Raw genomic sequence first — 21,312 nt, forward strand, 5'->3', positions numbered from 1 at the left:
GAGAGTAGGTCCACGGAATAGAATAGAGAATGGAGAGGAGACCCATGGAATCTCAGTCAGGATATGTACAGGATGTGACCTTCCTCCACCCTCCTCTCAGTACACCCAGCAACCTCCTCCCCCTCTGCAGCAGCCCGACTCCTCCAATATCCCAACATGCAGCGCTCCTCCCCCCTTCTTCTGCTCTCCTCTCTATGGTGCGGGCGTTTCGTCACAGGGTGTAGTGGGCGGTGACGCGCAGGCGCAGTGAGTGCGAGGGTGAAGTTCTGAGAAGAGCAACATTGTACCTGCAGGATGAGGGACCGCACCAAGGAGCTGGGCTGTGTGAGTGACGTCACAGGGGAGGGGACTACAGGGCCCAGCATGGACTGCCAGGGGCTCTGTGTATGATTTGTATAGAGAGGGTGTATGGGGAGGGGGTTCTTCATTGCAGACTGACAGTGACAGCACTGGGGGGGGGGGGGACTTCCCTTCAACCAGAGACACAGGGACTATGTATACACAGGGGGGTCACATAGTGACATCACTGAGGGGACTACAGGGCCCAGCATGGACTTCAGGGGCCCCATCCCTATAACCAGGGCATGTGTATTATTTATATATGGGGGGCTCCATTGCAGACTCAATTCACAAAGTGAAAACACTGGGGGGGGCTACAGGACCCAGCATGGCCTCCAGGGGCCCCATTCCTCCTGCCAGGGACACCGATATTAATAATATGGGGGGGTCCATTGCAGATTCAGTTCACACAATGACATCACTGGGGGTGGGGGGGAGGAACTACAGGGCCCAGCATGGCCTCCAGGAGCCGCATCTCCTTAACCAGGGACACCGGTAATTTTTACGTATGGGAGGTGGGGGTCTTCTGGGGAGCCCCACCCCCCTGGCCAGAGTAATGTATGTGATTTATATTCAGGTGGTGGGTGGGGGGGGGCTCAGTTCACAAAGCTCATTCTGATTGTATGAGACAAGTGACGCAGAGGGATTTCTCTGCGTTCCCCATCAACCCGGCGATGGTTTCCATGATGACCTCAGACATGAATACGTCAGTCTGTCGCTGTGGAACTACAAGTCCCAGCAATAGGTGGGGGCGTCTTGACCGGGTACAGCTGGAGGTGTAAAAGGAATAATATAGTGGATGATATAATCCTCCGTTTATTGCACGCTATCTAGAGCTGCGCAATTAATCGCTCGTGATCGCAATTCGTCTACCAATAGGCCCACTCGTGGTCTTAAAACATTTTCCAGATTATTTCTATGCAGAAAATTATCTGCCAAATCTAACAGATGTAAAAAAAAAAAAAAAAAAAAAACTATAAACATTGCAACATTTTGTTCTTTAGATCAAAGGAATGAACTTCGGTCTGTAAATGATGGAAGTTTAACCACTTTAAAGACTAAACCTTTTTCTGACGCTTGTTGCTTACAAGTTAAAATCATTATTTTTTTTGCTAGAAAATAGTTTAGGACCCCCAAACATATATTTTATATATAATAAATAAATAAATTATTTTATATATATATATATATATATATATATATATATATATATATATATATATATATATATATATATATATATATATATATATATCTATCCCCCCCCAAACATATTATATTCTATATATATATATATATATATATCCCCAAACATATATTATATTTTTATATAACTATAAAATATATATATATATATAATATTTTTTTTTTTTATTTTAGCAGTGACCCCAGAGAACAAAATGGTGGTTGTTGCAATATTTTACGTCACGCTGTATTTGCGCAGCGGTCTTTCAAATGCAATTTATTTAGGAAAAAAAAACAAAAAAAAAACGAAACGGTAAACTTAGCCCAATTTTTTTGTATAATGTGAAAGCGGATGTTACACCACGAGAGGATCGTGATCTTTACTCAAAGCAAAAAAAATAAAGTAGTGGTTTCGAACTTTGGGCAGAATCGCGCAGCTCTAACGGTATCCATTGAAAGCTCTGGGGGGGGGGGGGGGGGGCGTGGCTTAATGGATCAGTCCACCTAGAAGGGATGTGTAGTTATAAGTGGATGCTAGTGGGCGGAGTCCATGTCCTCCAGCAGCGAGATCTCCTGGCTCTGTTCCCGCACATCCGGGACGGGGATTTCACTGCACGCTGCAAACTTCTCATAAAGTACATTAAAAGCTGCAATGTGCATTAGAGAGCACCCATCATTATCTAGCCCTTTCCTCCCCAGCTTGACCGACCCTTTCATTCATTGGATTCTTCCCATCATGCATGGAGGCTCAGCAATCTCACACGGGAGTCATGGTCCATGCACATAATAAGAAGATCCGAAGAAAATTGCTGTATTTTCAGTAAAATTTACAGTATTAACCACTTCCCCCTCGTAGGATGTCATATAACATCTTGGACTTGAAGTGAAGATATCAGCATCACATTATTATTATTATTATTATTATTAATAATAAATATATGTCATTTTTATTTTTTTTAATCTCATTCTTTTCAGGGTAGATGAGAAATCGGGTGAAAATTGCAACACCCACCATTTTATTCTCTAGGGCCTCTGCTTAAAATATAAATATACACACACACTCTATATTACCACAAGTATTGGGACGCCTGCCTTTACACACACATAAACTTTAAAGTGGTTGTAAACCCATTACAACCACTTTAACCTACAGGTGAGCCTAGATTGAGGCTTACCTGTAGGTGCAAGAAATATCTCCCAAGCCTAAAAGGTTTAGGAGATATTTGCAGGAATAGCGTAGACATCGAGCGCACCGAGCGTGCCATTTCTAGCGGCGATGCTGTGCATACTAGCTCATTATGCCTTTGTCTTGCAGGGTGTATTTTTTTTTTTTTAATCCCCCCCCCCCCCCATCAACACAATCATGGGAGGGATCCCCCCCCCATCAACACAATCATGGGAGGGATCCCCCCCCATCAACACAATCATGGGAGGGATCCCCCCCCCATCAACACAATCATGGGAGGGATCCCCCCCCCATCAACACAATCATGGGAGGGATCCCCCCCCATCAACACAATCATGGGAGGGATCCCCCCCCCATCAACACAATCGTGGGAGGGATCCCCCCCCATCAACACAATCGTGGGAGGGATCCCCCCCCCCATCAACACAATCGTGGGAGGGATCCCCCCCCCATCAACACAATCATGGGAGGGATCCCCCCCCCATCAACACAATCATGGGAGGGATCCCCCCCCATCAACACAATCATGGGAGGGATTCCCCCCCCCCCATCAACACAATCATGGGAGGGATTCCCCCCCCCCCCATCAACACAATCATGGGAGGGATTCCCCCCCCCATCAACACAATCATGGGAGGGATCCCCCCCCCCCATCAACACAATCGTGGGAGGGATTTCCCCCCCATCAACACAATTGTGGGAGGGATTTCCCCCCCCCATCAATGCAATTGTGGGAGGGATTTCCCCCCCCCCATCAACGCAATCGTGGGAGGGATTCCCCCCCATCAACACAATCATGGGAGGGATACCCCCCCCATCAACACAATCATGGGAGGGATCCCCCCCCCATCAACACAATCATGGGAGGGATTCCCCCCCCCCCCATCAACACAATCATGGGAGGGATTCCCCCCCCCATCAACACAATCATGGGAGGGATCCCCCCCCCCATCAACACAATCATGGGAGGGATCCCCCCCCCATCAACACAATCGTGGGAGGGATTTCCCCCCCATCAACACAATCGTGGGAGGGATTTCCCCCCCCATCAATGCAATTGTGGGAGGGATTTCCCCCCCCATCAATGCAATTGTGGGAGGGATTTCCCCCCCCATCAATGCAATTGTGGGAGGGATTTCCCCCCCCATCAATGCAATTGTGGGAGGAATTTCCCCCCCCCATCAACGCAATCGTGGGAGGGATTCCCCCCCCATCAACACAAGGAGGGATTCCCCCCCCCCATCAACACAAGGAGGGATTCCCCCCCCCATCAACACAATCGTGGGAGGGATTCCCCCCCCCATCAACACAATCGTGGGAGGGATTCCCCCCCCATCAACACAATCGTGGGAGGGATTCCCCCCCCATCAACACAATCGTGGGAGGGATTCCCCCCCCATCAACACAATCGTGGGAAGGATTCCCCCCCCATCAACACAATCGTGGGAGGGATTCCTCCCCCATCAACACAATCGTGGGAGGGATTCCTCCCCCATCAACACAATCGTGGGAGGGATTCCTCCCCCATCAACACAATCGTGGGAGGGATTCCTCCCCCATCAACACAATCGTGGGAGGGATTCCCCCCCCATCAACACAATCGCGGGAGGGATTCCCCCCCATCAACACAATCGGTCAACTTTCACATCATCTATGGCAGGGATCCTCAAACTAGGGCCCTCCAGCTGTTGCGAAACTACACATCCAATGAGGCATTGTAAAACTCTGACATTCGCAGGCATGACTAGGCATGATGGGAATTGTAGTTCCTGAACACCTGGAGGGCCATGATTTGAAGACCCCTGATCTATGGCCTTCCTTCCTTCATATAATTCCATGAATCGGATGTTGTTTTTGTAAAAAAGAAATAAAAAAAGAATAAAAATGTATTAAAAGTGAAATGGAGAATAGGAAAGTGCAGCCGATATAAACATTGATATAAAAGGAAACGCTCATCAACGAGGCTTTCCTTTTGGTGCCTCTGCCCACCCAACAGGTGCCATTGACCCGGTCCATCACTGGGCTGCAGCGATGTCTACCGGTGCCGGGCTGGGTACGGATCTGGGCTGTCATATTAATGGCCATTTGTTTTTTGTTTTTTTTTCCCTTCTGCAGACTGAAAGCGATTCAGAACCAGATGAGCACAAGGTGTTAATGGATCCCTCGCAGAACGGTGAAGAGTTCGATAAGCAGTTCTTCGAAACGGTAACACTAGTGTGGAGCGAGGAGTGGGGGGCAACCAGTGTTCAGTTGCAGGACGCACCGGGAGGGGCAGTTGAAATGATAGCAAGGTCTGTTAATGGAGTGGCTGTTGGCAGCTAAAACAAAACGAAGGCTTGGCCATACACTGTTGGAATTTCAGCAGGAACCGGCCGGGATTTCCAACCATTAAGGGCCAGGCTGAATGTAACAAGGTGATCAATTGATCGCCTTCCGGATTCACTTCACTATCTTCTGCCAGGAGACGAGAATAACCCGGCAGGAGGGATTCCCCTGTCAGCACCGTCTGTGTTGATGGGGGGAATCGTGAAAATTTCTTGCAACCCGTGGCTGCAGGAAAGAAATTCACACTGTCTATGGCCAGCCTAAATCCAAGAACACAAGTATATTGCAGCTGACCAGTCATTCGATATGGGGGGTTGCACAAAACTTTCAGCTAGTGCAGGATTATTTGTTGATCCCGCCAGAAATGCGGTGTCCTTTTCACTTCTTGTGAGTTGAACTGGAAGCAAAAACAATGTTGTCTTTCTTGGGTAAACCACCAATCTTGCCACCCAATGTAATGGAGATAGACAAAGGCAGACATGTTTATTGTCCAGTCTGTGTGACAACCATGGATCTCTCTACAGATACAGTAGAGATGTTAGTGTAGCCACCCAGAAAGTTTGCTACTGGCAGGCAGGGATCGGACTGACCGGCCGTGGTTCGAGGGCCCGGCCACTGAAGGGGGCACGCCAGCGCTACCTGCTGGAACCTTCAGGGCCGGTTCAGGGGGCCCTGGCGATCATCTTTTCAGGGCCGACATGGACCTCAGAGCTGCCTTGGAGGCTAATGGGGAGGGAGTGCGCCCTCTGGTCACACACAGACGGTAACTCTCACTTACCACTGTCATCCGAAGGTCGCGCCTCCTACACCAACTCTTGATAGAATTCACACTCATCCAATGCTGGGATGTGTGACGTCTAACAAAGGAGCTGGTGCAGGAGGCGGGACATCTGATGACAGCGGTCGATGGGTGTCACAGCGGGAGTTACCCGATCTGTGTGATCAAGAAGCTTTCCTCTCTCTAACCCTCATGTACTCTGGTGAGGCTGCATCGAGGGGCCCCTCTGGTGAGGCTGCATCGAGGGGCCCCTCTGGTGAGGCTGCATCGAGGGGCCCCTCTGGTGAGGCTGCATTCATGGGCATTATACAGGCTGCACTGATGGCCACTGGCGAGGTTGCATTGATGGGCACTGATGAGGCCTATTTCTAATTGAGGCTCTCAAATGGACACAGAGAGGACCCACACACACGCAACGTCATTGTGTGTTGTGCTGCATGCCTCCGCGCACTGGACCTGCTGCAAATCTTCTAGTTCTATCATCCCGGATACAGGCAACCGCTTCCCTCCAAGTCCCTCCCTCGCCTTGACAAACTGTGCCCAAAACGGCGAAAGAGGGGAGGACACGCCAGCCAGCCACCCACCCACCCAAACCGGTGACCCACCCACAGCAGGGCCAGGGTACCAGCCAGCCACTCATGGTGACCCACCCACAGCAAGGACGGTGCCAGTCAGTCACCCACCCACGGTGACCCACCCACAGCAGAGCCAGTGTGCCAGCCACCCACTGTGGCCCACTCACACCAGGGAGCCAGCCAGCCACTAATGGGGCCTGGAGGGAATGCTTTCTAATGGACACTGTTAGAGAGACCCCCCCCCCCAGGTCCCATTAAAAAATAAAATAAAAATAAATGTAAAAAGGTAAGTCTTTGTGCAAAATGTAGGGGCAAGGTCAGAGGTGGGCCTTGGACGGGGTCAGGGGTGGGACATGGGCGGGGGTCTGACAGGGGGCCCTTGCTTTATTTGGTCCGGGGGCCCAGAGTGTTGTCAGTCCGCCCCTGCTGGCAGGATCACCAGGTGAAAGTAAAGGGAAAAATCAAAAAGTAATGTTACCATCACATCTAAGGACTAAGAAGCTGCAGTATATAACATTTTGGGTATAGAAGTGCTTTAAAATTAAATTCAGTTCTTTCTAGGATGGAGATATAATATACACACACACACACACTTGTATGTAGTGAAACATGGGTGGCACATGGTCATAAGGAGGCGGGGTCAAATGTTGGAGGAGGATTCATAGAAGTCTGTAATGGGAAGAATGTGATGTTGGGGTAGATGATGATGATGATGATGAATGATCAATGTCAATCCTCAGACGCGGCAGATTCAGGAGTCCCTACAACTACTCAAGAATAAAGTGAAATCTCTAGAGTCCAATCAGACGACAGTTCTTAGCCAGCCGCTTCCAGATGACAGTAAGTGTCTGCTCCTTCTGACGTGTTTTTTTATTTATTTAATGACTGCTCATCCCGCCCTCATAATGATGCTCAATTTTATTGACTGCTCTTCTTATCCAATACCAACTGATCCGCCTCCTCCAGAGACTTGAGCGCCCATCCATTGGCTGCTTCACCCATCCAGTGACTGATTAGTCTGCCCATCTCATGGCTGCAGTATTCTTATACTGACTGCCCCACCAGTGACTGCAGCATTCTTGTACATGTTAATATCTCCCAGAGACTACAGCACTTCCATTCACTGACCTATTCTCCCAACAATTACAGTACTCTCTCATTGGCTGTCCCATTCCCCTAATGACAGCAGCACTCTTCCATTGACTGTCCTATCCTCTCAGCAACTACAGGACTCTTCCATTGACTGTCCTTTTTCCCCGGTGTCTGCAGCACTTTTCCGTTAACTGTCCTATTCCCCCCCCCCCCCCGTGTCGGCAGTACTCTTCCATTGTCTGTCCTTTCCCTGCAGTGTCAGTGGTACTCTTCCGTTGACTGTTCTAGCCCCCCCCCCCCCATTTGTCAGCAGTACTCTTCCGTTGACTGTCCTAGCCCCCCAGTGTCGGCGGTACTCTTCCGTTGACCTAGCCCCCCCCTCCATTGTCCATAGTACTCTTCCATTGACTGTCCTATCCCCCCAGTGTCGGCAGTACTCTTCCGTTGACTGTCCTATTCCCCCCCATTTGTCGGCAGTACTCTTCCGTTGACTGTCCTATCCCCCCACTTGTCGGCAGTACTCTTCCATTGACTGTCCGAGCCCCCCCCCCCCCATTGTCGGCAGTACTCTTCCGTTTGACTGTCCTAGCCCCCCCATTTGTTGACAGTACTCTTCTGTTGACTGTCCTAGCCCCCCCCATGTCGGCGGTACTCTTCCATTGTCTCTCCTTTCCCTGCAGTGTCGGTGGTACTCTTCCGTTGACTGTTCTAGCCCCCCCCCCCCCCCATTTGTCAGCAGTACTCTTCCGTTGACTGTCCTAGCCCCCCAGTGTCGGCGGTACTCTTCCGTTGACCTAGCCCCCCCCCATTGTCCACAGTACTCTTCCTTTGACTGTCCTATCCCCCCAGTGTCGGCAGTACTCTTCCGTTGACTGTCCTATTCCCCCCCCATTTGTCGGCAGTACTCTTCCGTTGACTGTCCTATTCCCCCCCCATTTGTCGGCAGTACTCTTCCATTGACTGTCCGAGCCCCCCCCCCCCCATTGTCGGCAGTACTCTTCCGTTTGACTGTCCTAGCCCCCCCATTTGTTGACAGTACTCTTCCGTTGACTGTCCTAGCCCCCCCCCCCCATGTCGGCGGTACTCTTCCATTGTCTCTCCTTTCCCTGCAGTGTCGGCGGTACTCTTCCGTTGACCTAGCCCCCCCCCCCCCATTGTCCACAGTACTCTTCCATTGATTGTCCTATCCCCCCACTTGTCGGCAGTACTCTTCCGTTTGACTGTCCTAGCGCCCCCCCTCCATTTGTCTACTGACTTTCCCAACCACCCAGGGACTACAGCACTTGTTTAGACTGTTCTGTCCATCTATTGACAGCAGCACTCTTGCATTGTCGGTCGATTATGTCTCTTGACTGTACAGCCCCTGCAATGACTATGTACTGCCCATCCAGTGACTATAGCACAGTAACACAAACTGTCCACAACCCCCCCCCCCCCCCTCCCCCCCCAATCCAAGGACTTGAGGCAATCTTACACCAACCATTCCACCCACCCTGAAACTGTTTTTCTCATGCAGGCTGTTCCGGTTATCACAATGTTTTCCTACTAACCAGTTTGATTACACTTCAATATTACCAGACGATTTTGCAGCTGCCAATATCTGATATTTTATACTGATGCAGCTGCCGGTCACATGGTCTCCATAATGGCTCTGTCTGTCTCTCAGGTATGAAGAGAGATTTACAGTCTCTGAGAGAAGAGATAAAAGTTTTATCAAAAGAGATTCGAGCGAAATTGCAGAGTAAGTGAATGGTCTCTTAAATTCATCATTTACTCCTCTTGTGTGTGTCTGACTCCTGTCTGTCCTCTTCAGCAGGGTTCCTGTCTGTCCCCATTAGTATGATTAGTCAGAGTGTCCTATCTCTGCTTGCACCCCTTGTTGTCTTGCTCTTGGTTTGTCTAGCAGTAGCTTGCTAATGGCTCCTGGCTGTGCACTTATAGGCAGATGTACAAAGGTTCAAGTTGACCTATCATTGCTATATACAGTGTAACGTGTCTCTTTGTTTTAGGAAGCACCGCCCCCTTCCTATTAAGCCCCCCCTTTTTTTTTTTCCTACAGCAGCATTATGGCAGGCAAAAAACAGTGGCCACTGCCACATCCATACAGGAGAAGTGTAGGTATGGGGCCACTTACAGGGTGTCTCAGTAGGATTGTCTGTTCATATATCTGCTGCTGTGTTCTAGAGGCCTGGGCAGTTAGTTGGTGTCTGTCTGTCCAACTGATCTCTGACTTCGTTCTGTGTGCACCATTTAAACAGTCTCGATTCTCTTGTCTTACTTTTTTTACTTTTATCTGCTGGCATTCGAGGGTGTAAGATGGCCCAGTGGTAAGTTTCTATCCTTAATCCTCTTCTCTCCCGTAATCTCTTAGAATTCTGGTTTAGTATGTGCCTGTCTCTGAACTGCAGGATCTAGTCCTAAGACCACCACCTGTCCCCCAACCAGCCTCTTGGGGTTGTTTTTGTGTCTCATAGAGCTCTTCTTTATTTTAGAAATCGAGGTAAAAGATGACGATGATGTAGTGAGAGGGTCGGTTTACAAGCGGGTGAAGAAGACGCAGGTATCGGCTACTTTTTAGAGGGATATATGTGTGGATGAGTGAGAGGGAGGGATGGCAAGAAAGGGAGTGGAAGAATGGACGGTGAGAGAGCAGGGAGAGGGGGATGATGGCGAGAGAGGAGGGAGGGAAGAATGGTGACGAGGGAGGGAACAATAATGCTGAGAGAGAAGGTAAGGGGAAAATGGAAGGAGGAAGGGTGTGGCGAGACGAGGAGGGCGGAGGAGTGATGGCGAGACGAGGAGGGCGGAGGAGTGATGGCGAGACGAGGAGGGCGGAGGAGTGATGGCGAGACGAGGAGGGCGGAGGAGTGATGGCGAGACGAGGAGGGCGGAGGAGTGATGGCGAGACGAGGAGGGCGGAGGAGTGATGGCGAGAAGAGGAGGGCGGAGGAGTGATGGCGAGAAGAGGAGGGCGGAGGAGTGATGGCGAGACGAGGAGGGCGGAGGAGTGATGGCGAGACGAGGAGGGCGGAGGAGTGATGGCGAGACGAGGAGGGGCGAGGGCGAAGGAGCGATGGCGAGGAGGGGCGAGGGCGAAGGAGCGATGGCGAGGGAGGAGGGCAAAGGAGCGATGGCGAGGGAGGAGGGCAAAGGAGCGATGGCGAGGGAGGAGGGCAAAGGAGCGATGGCGAGGGAGGAGGGCAAAGGAGCGATGGCGAGGGAGGAGGGCAAAGGAGCGATGGCGAGGGAGGAGGGCAAAGGAGCGATGGCGAGGGAGGAGGGCAAAGGAGCGATGGCGAGGGAGGAGGGCAAAGGAGCGATGGCGAGGGAGGAGGGCAAAGGAGCGATGGCGAGGGAGGAGGGCAAAGGAGCGATGGCGAGGGAGGAGGGCAAAGGAGCGATGGAGAGGGAGGAGGGCAAAGGAGTGATGGCGAGGGCGGAGGAGCGATGGCGAGGAAGGAGTGATGGCGAGGTAGGAGGGCGGAGGGGTGATGGCGAGGGAGGAGGGCGGAGGAGTGATGGCGAGGGAGGAGGGCGGAGGAGTGATGGTGATGGCGAGGGAGGAGGGCGGAGGAGTGATGGTGATGGCGAGGGAGGAGGGCGGAGGAGTGATGGTGATGGCGAGGGAGGAGGGCGGAGGAGTGATGGTGATGGCGAGGGAGGAGGGCGGAGGAGTGATGGTGATGGCGAGGGAGGAGGGCGGAGGAGTGATGGTGATGGCGAGGGAGGAGGGCGGAGGAGTGATGGTGATGGCGGAGGAGCGATGGTGGAGGGATGATGGTGATGGCGGAGGAGCGATGGTGGAGGGCAGAGGAGCGATGGTGGAGGGCGGAGGAGCGATGGTGGAGGGCGGAGGAGCGATGGTGGAGGGCGGAGGAGCGATGGCGAAGGAGCGATGGCGAGAGAGGAGAGGCAAGGTCGGAGGAGCGATGGCGAGAGAGGAGGTCGGAGGAGCGATGGCGAGAGAGGAGGACGGAGGAGGAGTGATGGCGAGCATGGAGGAGGGAGGGGAAAGATAATGGCGAGAGAAGAGGGAGTAAAGTATTACAGTGAGAGAGAAGGGATGGAGGGAGGGACTGTTGGCGAGAGAGGTTGTGGGGTGGTATGGCGGGGAGGGGGAAGAGACGAAGGGAGAGATGGTGAGAGGCACTGCCTGGCTTGAATCACTAACCTGCACTCTCCATTAAAAATAGAGGAGATATCCAAAAAGCTTATAAATGGAGCTCAGATGTATGAGGTGCTAAGGGGGTGTGACCATACATTAACACAGAAAATCCTGAATTCACTGTCTGCCCACTACAATACACCCTTGCATATTTCTTTTTTTAAATACTCTTTATATTGCACAATTTTAATTTTTGAATATACAATATACATTCTTTACATTTTATTGCATCTTCGTTCTAGATAAACCATCTCACACAAACTCTCCAAAACAACTAATACAAATCAAATTACCCCAATCACCTGGTTGGCGATGTTTGCCACTTATCCATACTTCCCCCCCCATAGCCTTCCTTCACTTTTGTTCTTTTTCTTTTGTCACGACTGTCTCCCTCTCTTGATCTTTATGGATATTATACCTTTTGCATATTTTTAGCAAATTTTTGCATAAACACATGGATTCTAGATTTGCATATATTTGCAATACATGTTCAAGCTGGCAAGCTGCACCAAATAGATCCCTCTCATTATAGGAATGACTCGGGATGGGCTGAAATCGTAGGATAGGTGCCCTTGAAGGGAGTAAACTGACCCGTTCTCCTTGTGAGGCTCTCTAGGACATGGTGATGCAGTGGCTGACATTTAGCATATTCTCATTTTTATCTTGCAGCATGGCGTCCTCTCCCAGCAGTTCATCGAAATCATTAATCAGTGCAACGTGATCCAGACGCAGTACAGAGACAACAACGTCAAGAGGATCAAAAGGCAGCTGCAGATCAGTAGGTTTTTATTGTGAAATAGGCTTTTGTTTATGGCGTGATTACAAAGATGCCGGCCATATGTTATGATCTCCTTGTTTCAGCATCTGCCGTTCCCTGTTGGAAAAATGCTGTGGCATTTATGGGGCCCCAGAAAACCTAATCATAAAAGGGGGACCAGGTGCATTTGGGGCAACTTGTAACTTGCGTGATCTGCGTCACATGTCGCTGGATACAGTACCGCCGAGGCTCCAGTTCATATTTGCCTAGTGAGCCAATACCTGGGGTAACCATGGAAGTGACGGGCCTGCAATATAGGGAGCGTGAACGCATCGGTAACGCACCTGTGTTACGTATTTGAAGTGGTTATTGAGTCGCATGACCTATGAAAAATACACCATAAGCACAGGAAAATCGCCATTATCGGCACCTTCTTTATCGGCAAAATGCCAAAAACGCCATTTTTGGCTGATATTTTTTGGCGGCCGTCTTTTTTGGCGCATCTCTACCGCAAACCTTTTGTGTTCATGACCCTAATGCTACTGCCAAATAGCGCCTAAAAAGCGTATTCTGCCCCCCCCCCCCCATTTCCTTTGTGTACAACCAGTGAATGCTGTGCCTACTTCTGCCCCAGACCACCAGTTGTGCAATGTTCCTGCCTTAGGCTGCCCATATATTCTACAATTTACTTGCAATCAGGCAGGCCCTTGTACTACGTAGTTGAAGGTAAATCTAAAGGAAATTGAATAAGAAAGTTGTAGAATGTATGGCCAGCCTTAGTTGTTTTCTTACCAGTGACAATGTAACTATGTCTCTGCCGGCTGTAGTAAAAGGAACCAGCAGTCTCGGACTTGTCCTGCCCACTAATAAGTGGGGACCGCATAGCATTGAGAAGAGTCAGAAGCCTGTGACTGGCACAGTTCTGATCTACCACAATGCCACCCAATTAAGGTTGCGCCGATACCGATTATTTGCACAAGTATCGGTACTCGTGCAAATGCATCGATACCTGAAACCGATACTTTCAGGCTCGGTTCTTTGAGCTGTCAGCGGGTCTCCCCTGTGTTAAAGAATCCGGTAATTGGAGCGGTCAAAAAAATAATAAAAAGCAGCCGGCAATGTTTATTACCAACATTGCTCAGCCCTGAAACACTAAAATAAAAAGAAACATTGTTTCTTTTTGTATCTTTCTGTTTCTTCATCTGCAGATCAAAGGGATCAACAAATGTTCCTCTGTTTTACCACTTAATAACCCTTAATTTACTCTAATCGGCCTTAATTGACTCCCTATTCTCCTCCATTTAATTGTTATTTTCCTGCTTTTTTTTCTTTTGTCCACATCTATTTTATAAACGATAAGCACAGTGGTGTAGTGGTTAGCGCTCTCACCTAGCAGTAAAAAGGGTCACTGGTTTGAATCCCAAGCGCGACACTACCTGCCAGGAGTTTGCATGTTCTCCCTGTGCCTGTGTGGGTTTCCTCCGGGGTACTCCGGTTTCCTCCCACACTCCAAAGACATGCAGGTAGGTAAATTGGCTTCTGTGCAAAATTGGCCCTAGTATATGTATGGGGATCTTGGATTGTGGGCTCCTTTGAGGGTAGGGACTGATGTGAGTGTGCAATGTACAGGGATAGGGACAATTGTAGACGCTCACTCAGGATGAACTGGATGGACTGGTGTCTTTATTCAACCTAACTATGTAACAATTTAACATTTTAGTAAATATTTTTACACATATAAATTAACATATATTTATACACATTTCACATTGAAAAAGCGCTAAATTTAAAAATAATCGATTTTATTTAATCTGTAAATAATTTTTCAATGCTTTTGTACCATTGCTGACAGCTGAAGTTAAAACAAAACCGTTGCGGTTGGTATCGGAGCGTACTTAAAAAAAAAAAAAAAAGTATCAGTGCATCCCTACAGTCAATAAATACACTTCTTCTCATTGCATCGTGAGAATTGTTGTCTGATACAGTGGCGACAAACATTAACAGGCTCTGTTGTTGGCTCTTTCCCAAACCCTCTTCATGGTGCACAGGCCTAGCTGCTTTTATTTATTTATTTTTTCTCCTGTATACAGCGATGATGTCCCTAACCTAGGTTCACATACGTGCGATGTGGGAACCAGCGTGATTACAGCTCAAGTTCCTGCATCGCATCTCTCCTTCGCAGGCAAGTTCACACTGCCCTCTGTGAACCACTGCGGGTATCAATACAATGTTAAGGACACCCCCCCCCCAGATCGGTTCACAGATCGTAGTGCGAACTGTCAACTCAATCAGATTGCATAGGCGAGAACATTCTAGTGCGGGGGGAAAAAAAATAAAAGTCCCTGCACTATTTTCGTGCGAGTTCAGCCATAAAACAGTATGGCTGAACTCGCACTGCACAGACATGGCATGTGATCGGCACCTGCGATGCTGGTGTGAATTGCATGCGATGTCTGAGATCGCATATACAGTTGCAAAAAAAAAAAAAGTATGTGAACCATTTTGGAACGATATGGATTTCCACACAAATTGGTATTTAGTTACAGCTCGGAGTTTTATTTTTTGCTAAACAAACAAAAAAAGATGCAAAAAAAAAAAATCATGTTTTAATAGTTTGTTATAAAATTTTGCAAACGGGTCATTTTTCTCCTTCATTGAAGTGCGCTGATTAGGCGGCACTGATAGGCTGCATTGGTGGGCACTGATGGGCTGCATTGGTGGGCACTGATGGGCTGCATTGGTGGGCACTGATGGGCTGCATTGGTGGGCACTGATAGGCTGCACCGGTGGGCACTGATAGGCATAGTTAAGGCGGCACTAATAGGCACAGATAAGGCGGCACCGATGGGCACAGATAAGGCGGCACTGATGGGCAAAGATGGGCACAGATAAGATGGCACGGATGGGTGGCACGGATAAGTGGCACGGATGGGTGGCACGGATGGGCACTGATAGGTACCACAGATAGATGGGACTGATGGGCACTGATAGGTGGCACTGATAGGTGGCACTGCTGGGCACAGATGGGCGGCACTGCTGGGCACAGATGGGCGGCACTGCTGGGCACTGATGGGCGGTACTGGGGTGCAGCACCTTTGAGGCAGATTGGGTGGCACTGTGGGTGGCACTGTGGGGTGGCACTGTGGGGTGGCACTGTGGGCACTATGGGCACTGACGGGGGGCACTTACTTTTGCTTTTATTTTCAGGATGGCACTGCGGGAGGCAGGTGGGCACAGGCAGGTGGTCCCTAGTATTATGGCCGTGATCGGGACTGATGTCCCGATCACGGCCGCCGGTGATCGGCTTTTTTTTTCTCTCCTCGCGCTGTCAGCGCGAGGAGGAATAATAGCCGATTACCGGCTCCGTTCTATCACATGATCAGCTGTCATTGGCTGACAGCTGATCACGTGATAAGGGGTCGGGATCGACCCCTTACACGGATCGGTGATCAGGCGAGTCTCACGGACTCACCGATCACAGAGCGCGCCGCGCGCGCCCCTCAGGGGGCGCGCAGGCCGCTCGTAACCGGGACGACGTCAATAGACGTAGTCCCGGAAATGTAGGTCCGCGCTAATGCCGTCATTTGGCAATAGCGCGGATCTGTAGTGGTTAAACTAATAACTAATAATTAAATGTTACCATGTTTTTATTGAACACACCATGTAAGCATTCACAGTGCAGGTGGAAAAAGTATGTGAACCCTGGGTTTAATAACTGGTTGAACCTCCTTTTGGCAGCAATAACTTCAGCCAAACGTTTCCTTTAGTTGCAGATCAGACGTGCGCAATGGTCAGGAGTAATTCTTGACCATTCCTCTTTACAGAACTGTTTCAGTTCAGCGATACTCTTGGGATGTCTGGTGTGAATCGCTTTCTTGAGGTCATGCCACAGCACCTCAATCGGGTTGAGGTCAGGACTCTGATTGGGCCACTCCAGAAGGTTTATTTTCTTCTGTTTAAGCCCTTCTGTTGTTGATTTACTTCTATGCTTTGGGTTGTTGTCCTGTTGCAACACCATCTTCTGTTGAGCTTCAGCTGGTGGACAGATGGCATTAAAGCGGGATTCCGCTCTTTTTTTTTTTTTTTTTTCTTACCTGTGTCACAGGTGGGCAACTGCTACCTTCGCTTAGCATCCACGTCCGGCGTTTTTTTGACCCCCGACGCAACGATTCTTTTCCTCGGGATGACTTTTAAAGTGCTCTGGCGTTTTCCATTTTAAGTGTGGGCGTCTGAAGCCCACAGGCATTTACTTCCTGTATATCGATGACGCTCGGCTCCCAGCATGCTCCGCTCCATCTCGCGCATGCTCAGTGATAGCAGTGGTAATGGCAGATACAGCTGCCTGCCCACTTTAAAAATGGCAAATTCGGACACGCCCTCGTCACGTGACCGGCGTCCTAACGAAATCTCACGAGATTTCGCAATTTCATTGTCCCCCCATGGATTCTTGGGGAAATAGCTTAGAAATTTCCCAGGGACCATTGCGAGGACGATAACCACGCCTACTCCCACGGGAGGACAACCCGGAAGTCAGCAGAAACTTCTGAAATAAAAGGTAAGTAAAGAATATTTTTTTTTTTTCAGGGTTCATTTAGGTAAGTATTCGATCTGGTGATTTTAATAATATGAAGTTTCATTTTTAGGTACCAAACCGCTTTAAGTTCTCTTGCAAAATGTCTTGATAAACTTGGGAATTCATTTTTTTTCATTTTTTTTTTTTTTCATTTTTCCAGGCCCTGACGCAGCCCCAAACCATGATGCCCCCACCACCATACTTCACAGTTGGGATGAGGTTTTGATGTTGGTGTGCTGTGCCTCTTTTTCTACACACATAGTGTTGTGTGTTCCTTCCAAACAACTTGGCTTTGGTTTCATCTGTCCACAGAATATTTTGCCAGTACTGGTGTGGAACATCCAGGTGCTCTTGTGCAAACTGTAAATGGGCATCAGCGATGTTTGTTTTTTTTTTTTTTTTTTTTTTTTTTGGACAGCAGTGGCTTCCTCTGTGGTGTCCTCCCATGAAATCCTTTCTTGTTTAGTGTTTAACGTATCGTAGATTCGTTAACGGGGATGTTATCATATGCCAGAGACTTTTGTAAGTCTTTAGCTGACACTCTAGGATTCTTCTTCACCTCATTGAGCAGTCTGCACTGTGCTCTTGCAGTCATCTTTAAAGGATGCCCACTCCTAGGGAGAGTAGCACCAGTGCTGAACTTTCTCCATTTATAGACCATTTGTCTTACCATGGACTGATCCAGCTTTATGCAAGTCAACAATTCTTAATCGTAGGTCTTCTGAGAGATCTTTTGTGCAAGGCATCATTCACATCAGGCAATGCTTCCTGTAAAAAGCAAACCCAGAACTTGTGTGTGTTTTTTAAAGGCAGGACAGCTGTAACCAACACCTCCAATCTTATCTCATTGATTGGACTCCAGATGGCTGACACCTCACTCCAATTAGCTCTTGGAGATTTCATTAATCTAGGGGTTCACATACTACTTCCACCTGCACTGTGAATGTTTACATGGTGTGTTCAATAAAAACATGGTAACATTTAATTATTTGTGTGTTTATTAGTTTAAGCAGACTGTGATTGTCTATTGTTGTGACTTAGATGAAGATCAGATCACGTTTTATGACCAATTTGTGCAGAAATCCATATCATTCCAAAAGGGTTCACATACTTTTTTTGCAACTGTATGTGAACCTAGGCTCAAAAGGTGGATTTAGCAGAAACTTTTGCATGTTTGGAAGAACATGCTCAGTTTTACTTTGGCAGAATGAATGGAATGATGGTGAGAATGTTTTTAAAAAAAAATCAGAGTTCAAAGGTAACTTTAATTTTTCTTTTTATTTCGAATTACACATATGTTATACTTGCTCTGTTTAATGGTTTTGCACAGAGCTGCCCCGATCCTCCTCCTCATGGCATGCCCCGCTGGTGCTCCTGGCTCCTCCCCCTTTCTGCTGCTATGGGAGCACTGGTGTATGCCCGCTGCTGAGCCCTGCTCTTTGTGTACGTAAGGCGCACGGTTCTCTGCCTTGCTGCAAATTAGGAAGTCAAATTAACCTGCCAGTGAATGGAGTGATCCCAGAAGTGACTCAGACTGATGTCCTATGTCAGCAGAATGCACCTGGAAGCAGGCTGCAATGGCCCACTGATAAAGTTTAAAGTCATCGACACAGGTCCTGAAGGTTTAGAAGAGTCTCCTGACCAATTTGTTGATCTTGTCTTTTTCACAGCTGGACACAGTGTCACAGATGAGCAGTTTGATGAGATGCTGGAGAGTGGACAGAGCGACGTCTTCACATGTAATGTAAGCAGCAGTGGTATGGGAGTTCTTACTCACTTGAGTCTTGTGTGCCGCTTTACACCCAAGAGCTCAAATGTTCAGCTCCTTGGCTACTAACCTTGCTACACAGCGCTATAATGGAGCACCTGTAGTAGATTGCAGTAATGATATCCTTGTGTAATCCACCACTCTACCACTTTACCAAAACTTTACTTTACACAGAAAGGCTTACCAAAATTATGGTGACCCTCAGAATGTGAGAAGTCAAACAGCGCTGGATGTAAACACTGCTCTGCGGTTGGTATAGGAATATGGAAACTGCCACTCCTCCTGCCTCAGATATATCATGTAGATCAGGGGTAGGCAACCTCGGCCCCCAGCTGTGGTAAATTATACAAATCCCCTTATGCCTCTGTCTATAGGAGTCATCCCTGTGATTGTTAGGGTCTCACGGGACTTTTAGTTTCAAAACAGCTGGAGGGCCGAGGTTGCTTACCTCCGATGTAGACCAATGTTTCTCAACTCCAGTCTTCAAGTACCCCCAACATGTCATGTTTTCAGGATTTCCCTCAGATGAAACGGCTGTGGTAATTACCAAGGCAGTGAAACTGATCAAATCACCTGTGCAAAATAATAGAAGGTCTGAAAACATGACCTGTTGGGGGGGTAGTTGAAGACTGGAGTTGAGAAACATTGATCTACATCAGGGGTAGGCAACCTTGGCCCTCCCGCAGTTTTGAAACTAAAAGTCCCATGAGACATTGCAGGAGGAGGACTGGAGTTGAGAAGCATTGCTGTAGACCACAAACAAAAGATTTCCCAGCACACTTACCGATCAGCCTGAAAAACAACTGAATTGACCCGGATAACAGTTTGTTAAAAACAGAGTTTTGTTTGCACACATTTGCAACTGTATGCATAAGCTGCAGTGCCCATGTCAAGAGACGTGTGTGTATATACTGGGGTCCGAACTCTAAATTTCCAAAGCCTCCATAGTAGGAGCACATATAGGAATGGATAGATTAAAGGCAGGTATACCTGGAGGGAGCCCACCCCTCAAAGGATAAATATCCTGTACAGCAGTGCTCGTCAACCCTGTCCTCAGGGCCCACTAACAGGCCAGGTTTTATGCATTACCTTGGAGAGATGCAGACTGGAATACTGCAATCACTGAGCAGCAAATGAGATCTGAAATACATGACAGGTGATATAATTTGCTGCTCAGTGATTGCAGTATTCCAGTCTGCATCTCCCCAAGATAATACATAAAACCTGGCCTGTTAGTGGGCCCTGAGGACAGGGTTGATGACCACTGATGTAGACTACACACATAGGAGAAAGAGAAAAAAAAAGAGCTCCGGGGTTAAAATTGTAAACCTTTTACCGTGGATTTTAAACAATCAACCAATTACAATCCATGTGTAGTAATCAGCGCCTAACAAACTGCATTTCCCAGAATTCCATCAGTGACTGTGCACATGCGTGGTGACATCACAACTTCCTTCTCCGCCCTACATGTTTTGTCACAGTGATGTCATCAGAGGCATGACGTCATGTGATGAAATGCGTAGCCAATGATTTTAGTAAGCCTTTTGTGTAACATGGTGATGTGGACATGGGGCGGATTAAACAATTTTAATCCTTTTGAGCACTTGCATTTATGCAAGATTGGTCTTCACAACTACATGGACTTATTAGATTTTTTATGCACATTGATTTATGTATTTTTTTTTTTTTCTGCCTATGATCCATATTGGTACACCTATTACTAGTTCACTGCTAATTGTTTTTGTCTATATCAATCATGGCAGTTCCTTTTTAGTAGTTTTGAGTAGCTGCTCTGCCCATTGAAGAGAATAAACTGTTCTAAGGTCAGGTTGGTCCTTTGTACCTGAAGAAGCCAGGCTCAGTAAATGATGTGGCAGGACCTGGTATTCCCTGTGTTGTCAAAGTATCTCTACTTGGTGCTCCATTGGGTTGATAACCAACAATATGGATGCCTGTACCAACGCTAAAGCACATAGGCATGTTTTGCAGGTTAGTTACAGAGAAGGGAGTGTGTGTGGCTTGTGTTAGGAAGGAGAAGGCTTCCTACCTGATTATTGTTATGTAATCACATTACCAGTCTAACTTTGCAAAGGGTCATTTTCTTCAATGAAAGGTTTTAGGCAATACTTCCTTTATCCTATTTATGGAAATTCTGTACCGCTAGCTATGACCATTGCTGATGGTAAACCTTTGGGTGGAGAACCTGCTTAAACAGTAAAGGACGGGTCATTGGGTAGATAGTTAGATGGGGATCACAAGTAAAGGTCGCTGAGTCCCATTTGTATTTCCTTCCTCAGCTTCTGAAGGACACCCAAGTCACTAAACAGACCCTGAATGAGATCGAATCAAGGCATGATGAGATCCTGAAACTGGAGAAAAGCATTGTGGAATTACACGACATGTTCATGCTGCTTTCCATGGAAGTTGAAGCACAGGTGAGTGGGCCCAACACTATCTCTTACCAAAAAACAATTGGTTATCTTTTGGCTCATCAATAGCACATGAGCTTTTTTTAATGCAACATTGTGTGGTCTGATGTCTACTGTCCTCTTCCGGTCTTGGCCGTGGT

General features: G+C 48.2%; 1 protein-coding gene across 1 annotated transcript in view; it reads left to right on the forward strand.

Moving 5' to 3' along the window:
* The first annotated feature begins 210 nt into the window (after nt 1–210).
* The window catches only part of STX4 (syntaxin 4), a 32,892-nt gene continuing 11,790 nt past the window's right edge, over nt 211–21,312 (forward strand). The window contains exons 1-8 of the mRNA XM_077447229.1: nt 211–324; nt 4,826–4,915; nt 7,129–7,228; nt 9,147–9,221; nt 9,973–10,040; nt 12,315–12,423; nt 18,646–18,719; nt 21,041–21,178. Coding sequence (XP_077303355.1) covers nt 295–324; nt 4,826–4,915; nt 7,129–7,228; nt 9,147–9,221; nt 9,973–10,040; nt 12,315–12,423; nt 18,646–18,719; nt 21,041–21,178 — 684 coding nt within the window. The 5' untranslated portion in view covers nt 211–294. The remainder of the gene's footprint in view (nt 325–4,825; nt 4,916–7,128; nt 7,229–9,146; nt 9,222–9,972; nt 10,041–12,314; nt 12,424–18,645; nt 18,720–21,040; nt 21,179–21,312) is intronic.

The sequence above is a fragment of the Lithobates pipiens genome, unplaced genomic scaffold (assembly GCF_037356315.1).
Source record: "Lithobates pipiens isolate NorthernLeopardFrog02 unplaced genomic scaffold, aLitPip1_a1.2 Scaffold_22, whole genome shotgun sequence".
Taxonomy (NCBI): Eukaryota; Metazoa; Chordata; class Amphibia; order Anura; family Ranidae; genus Lithobates; species Lithobates pipiens.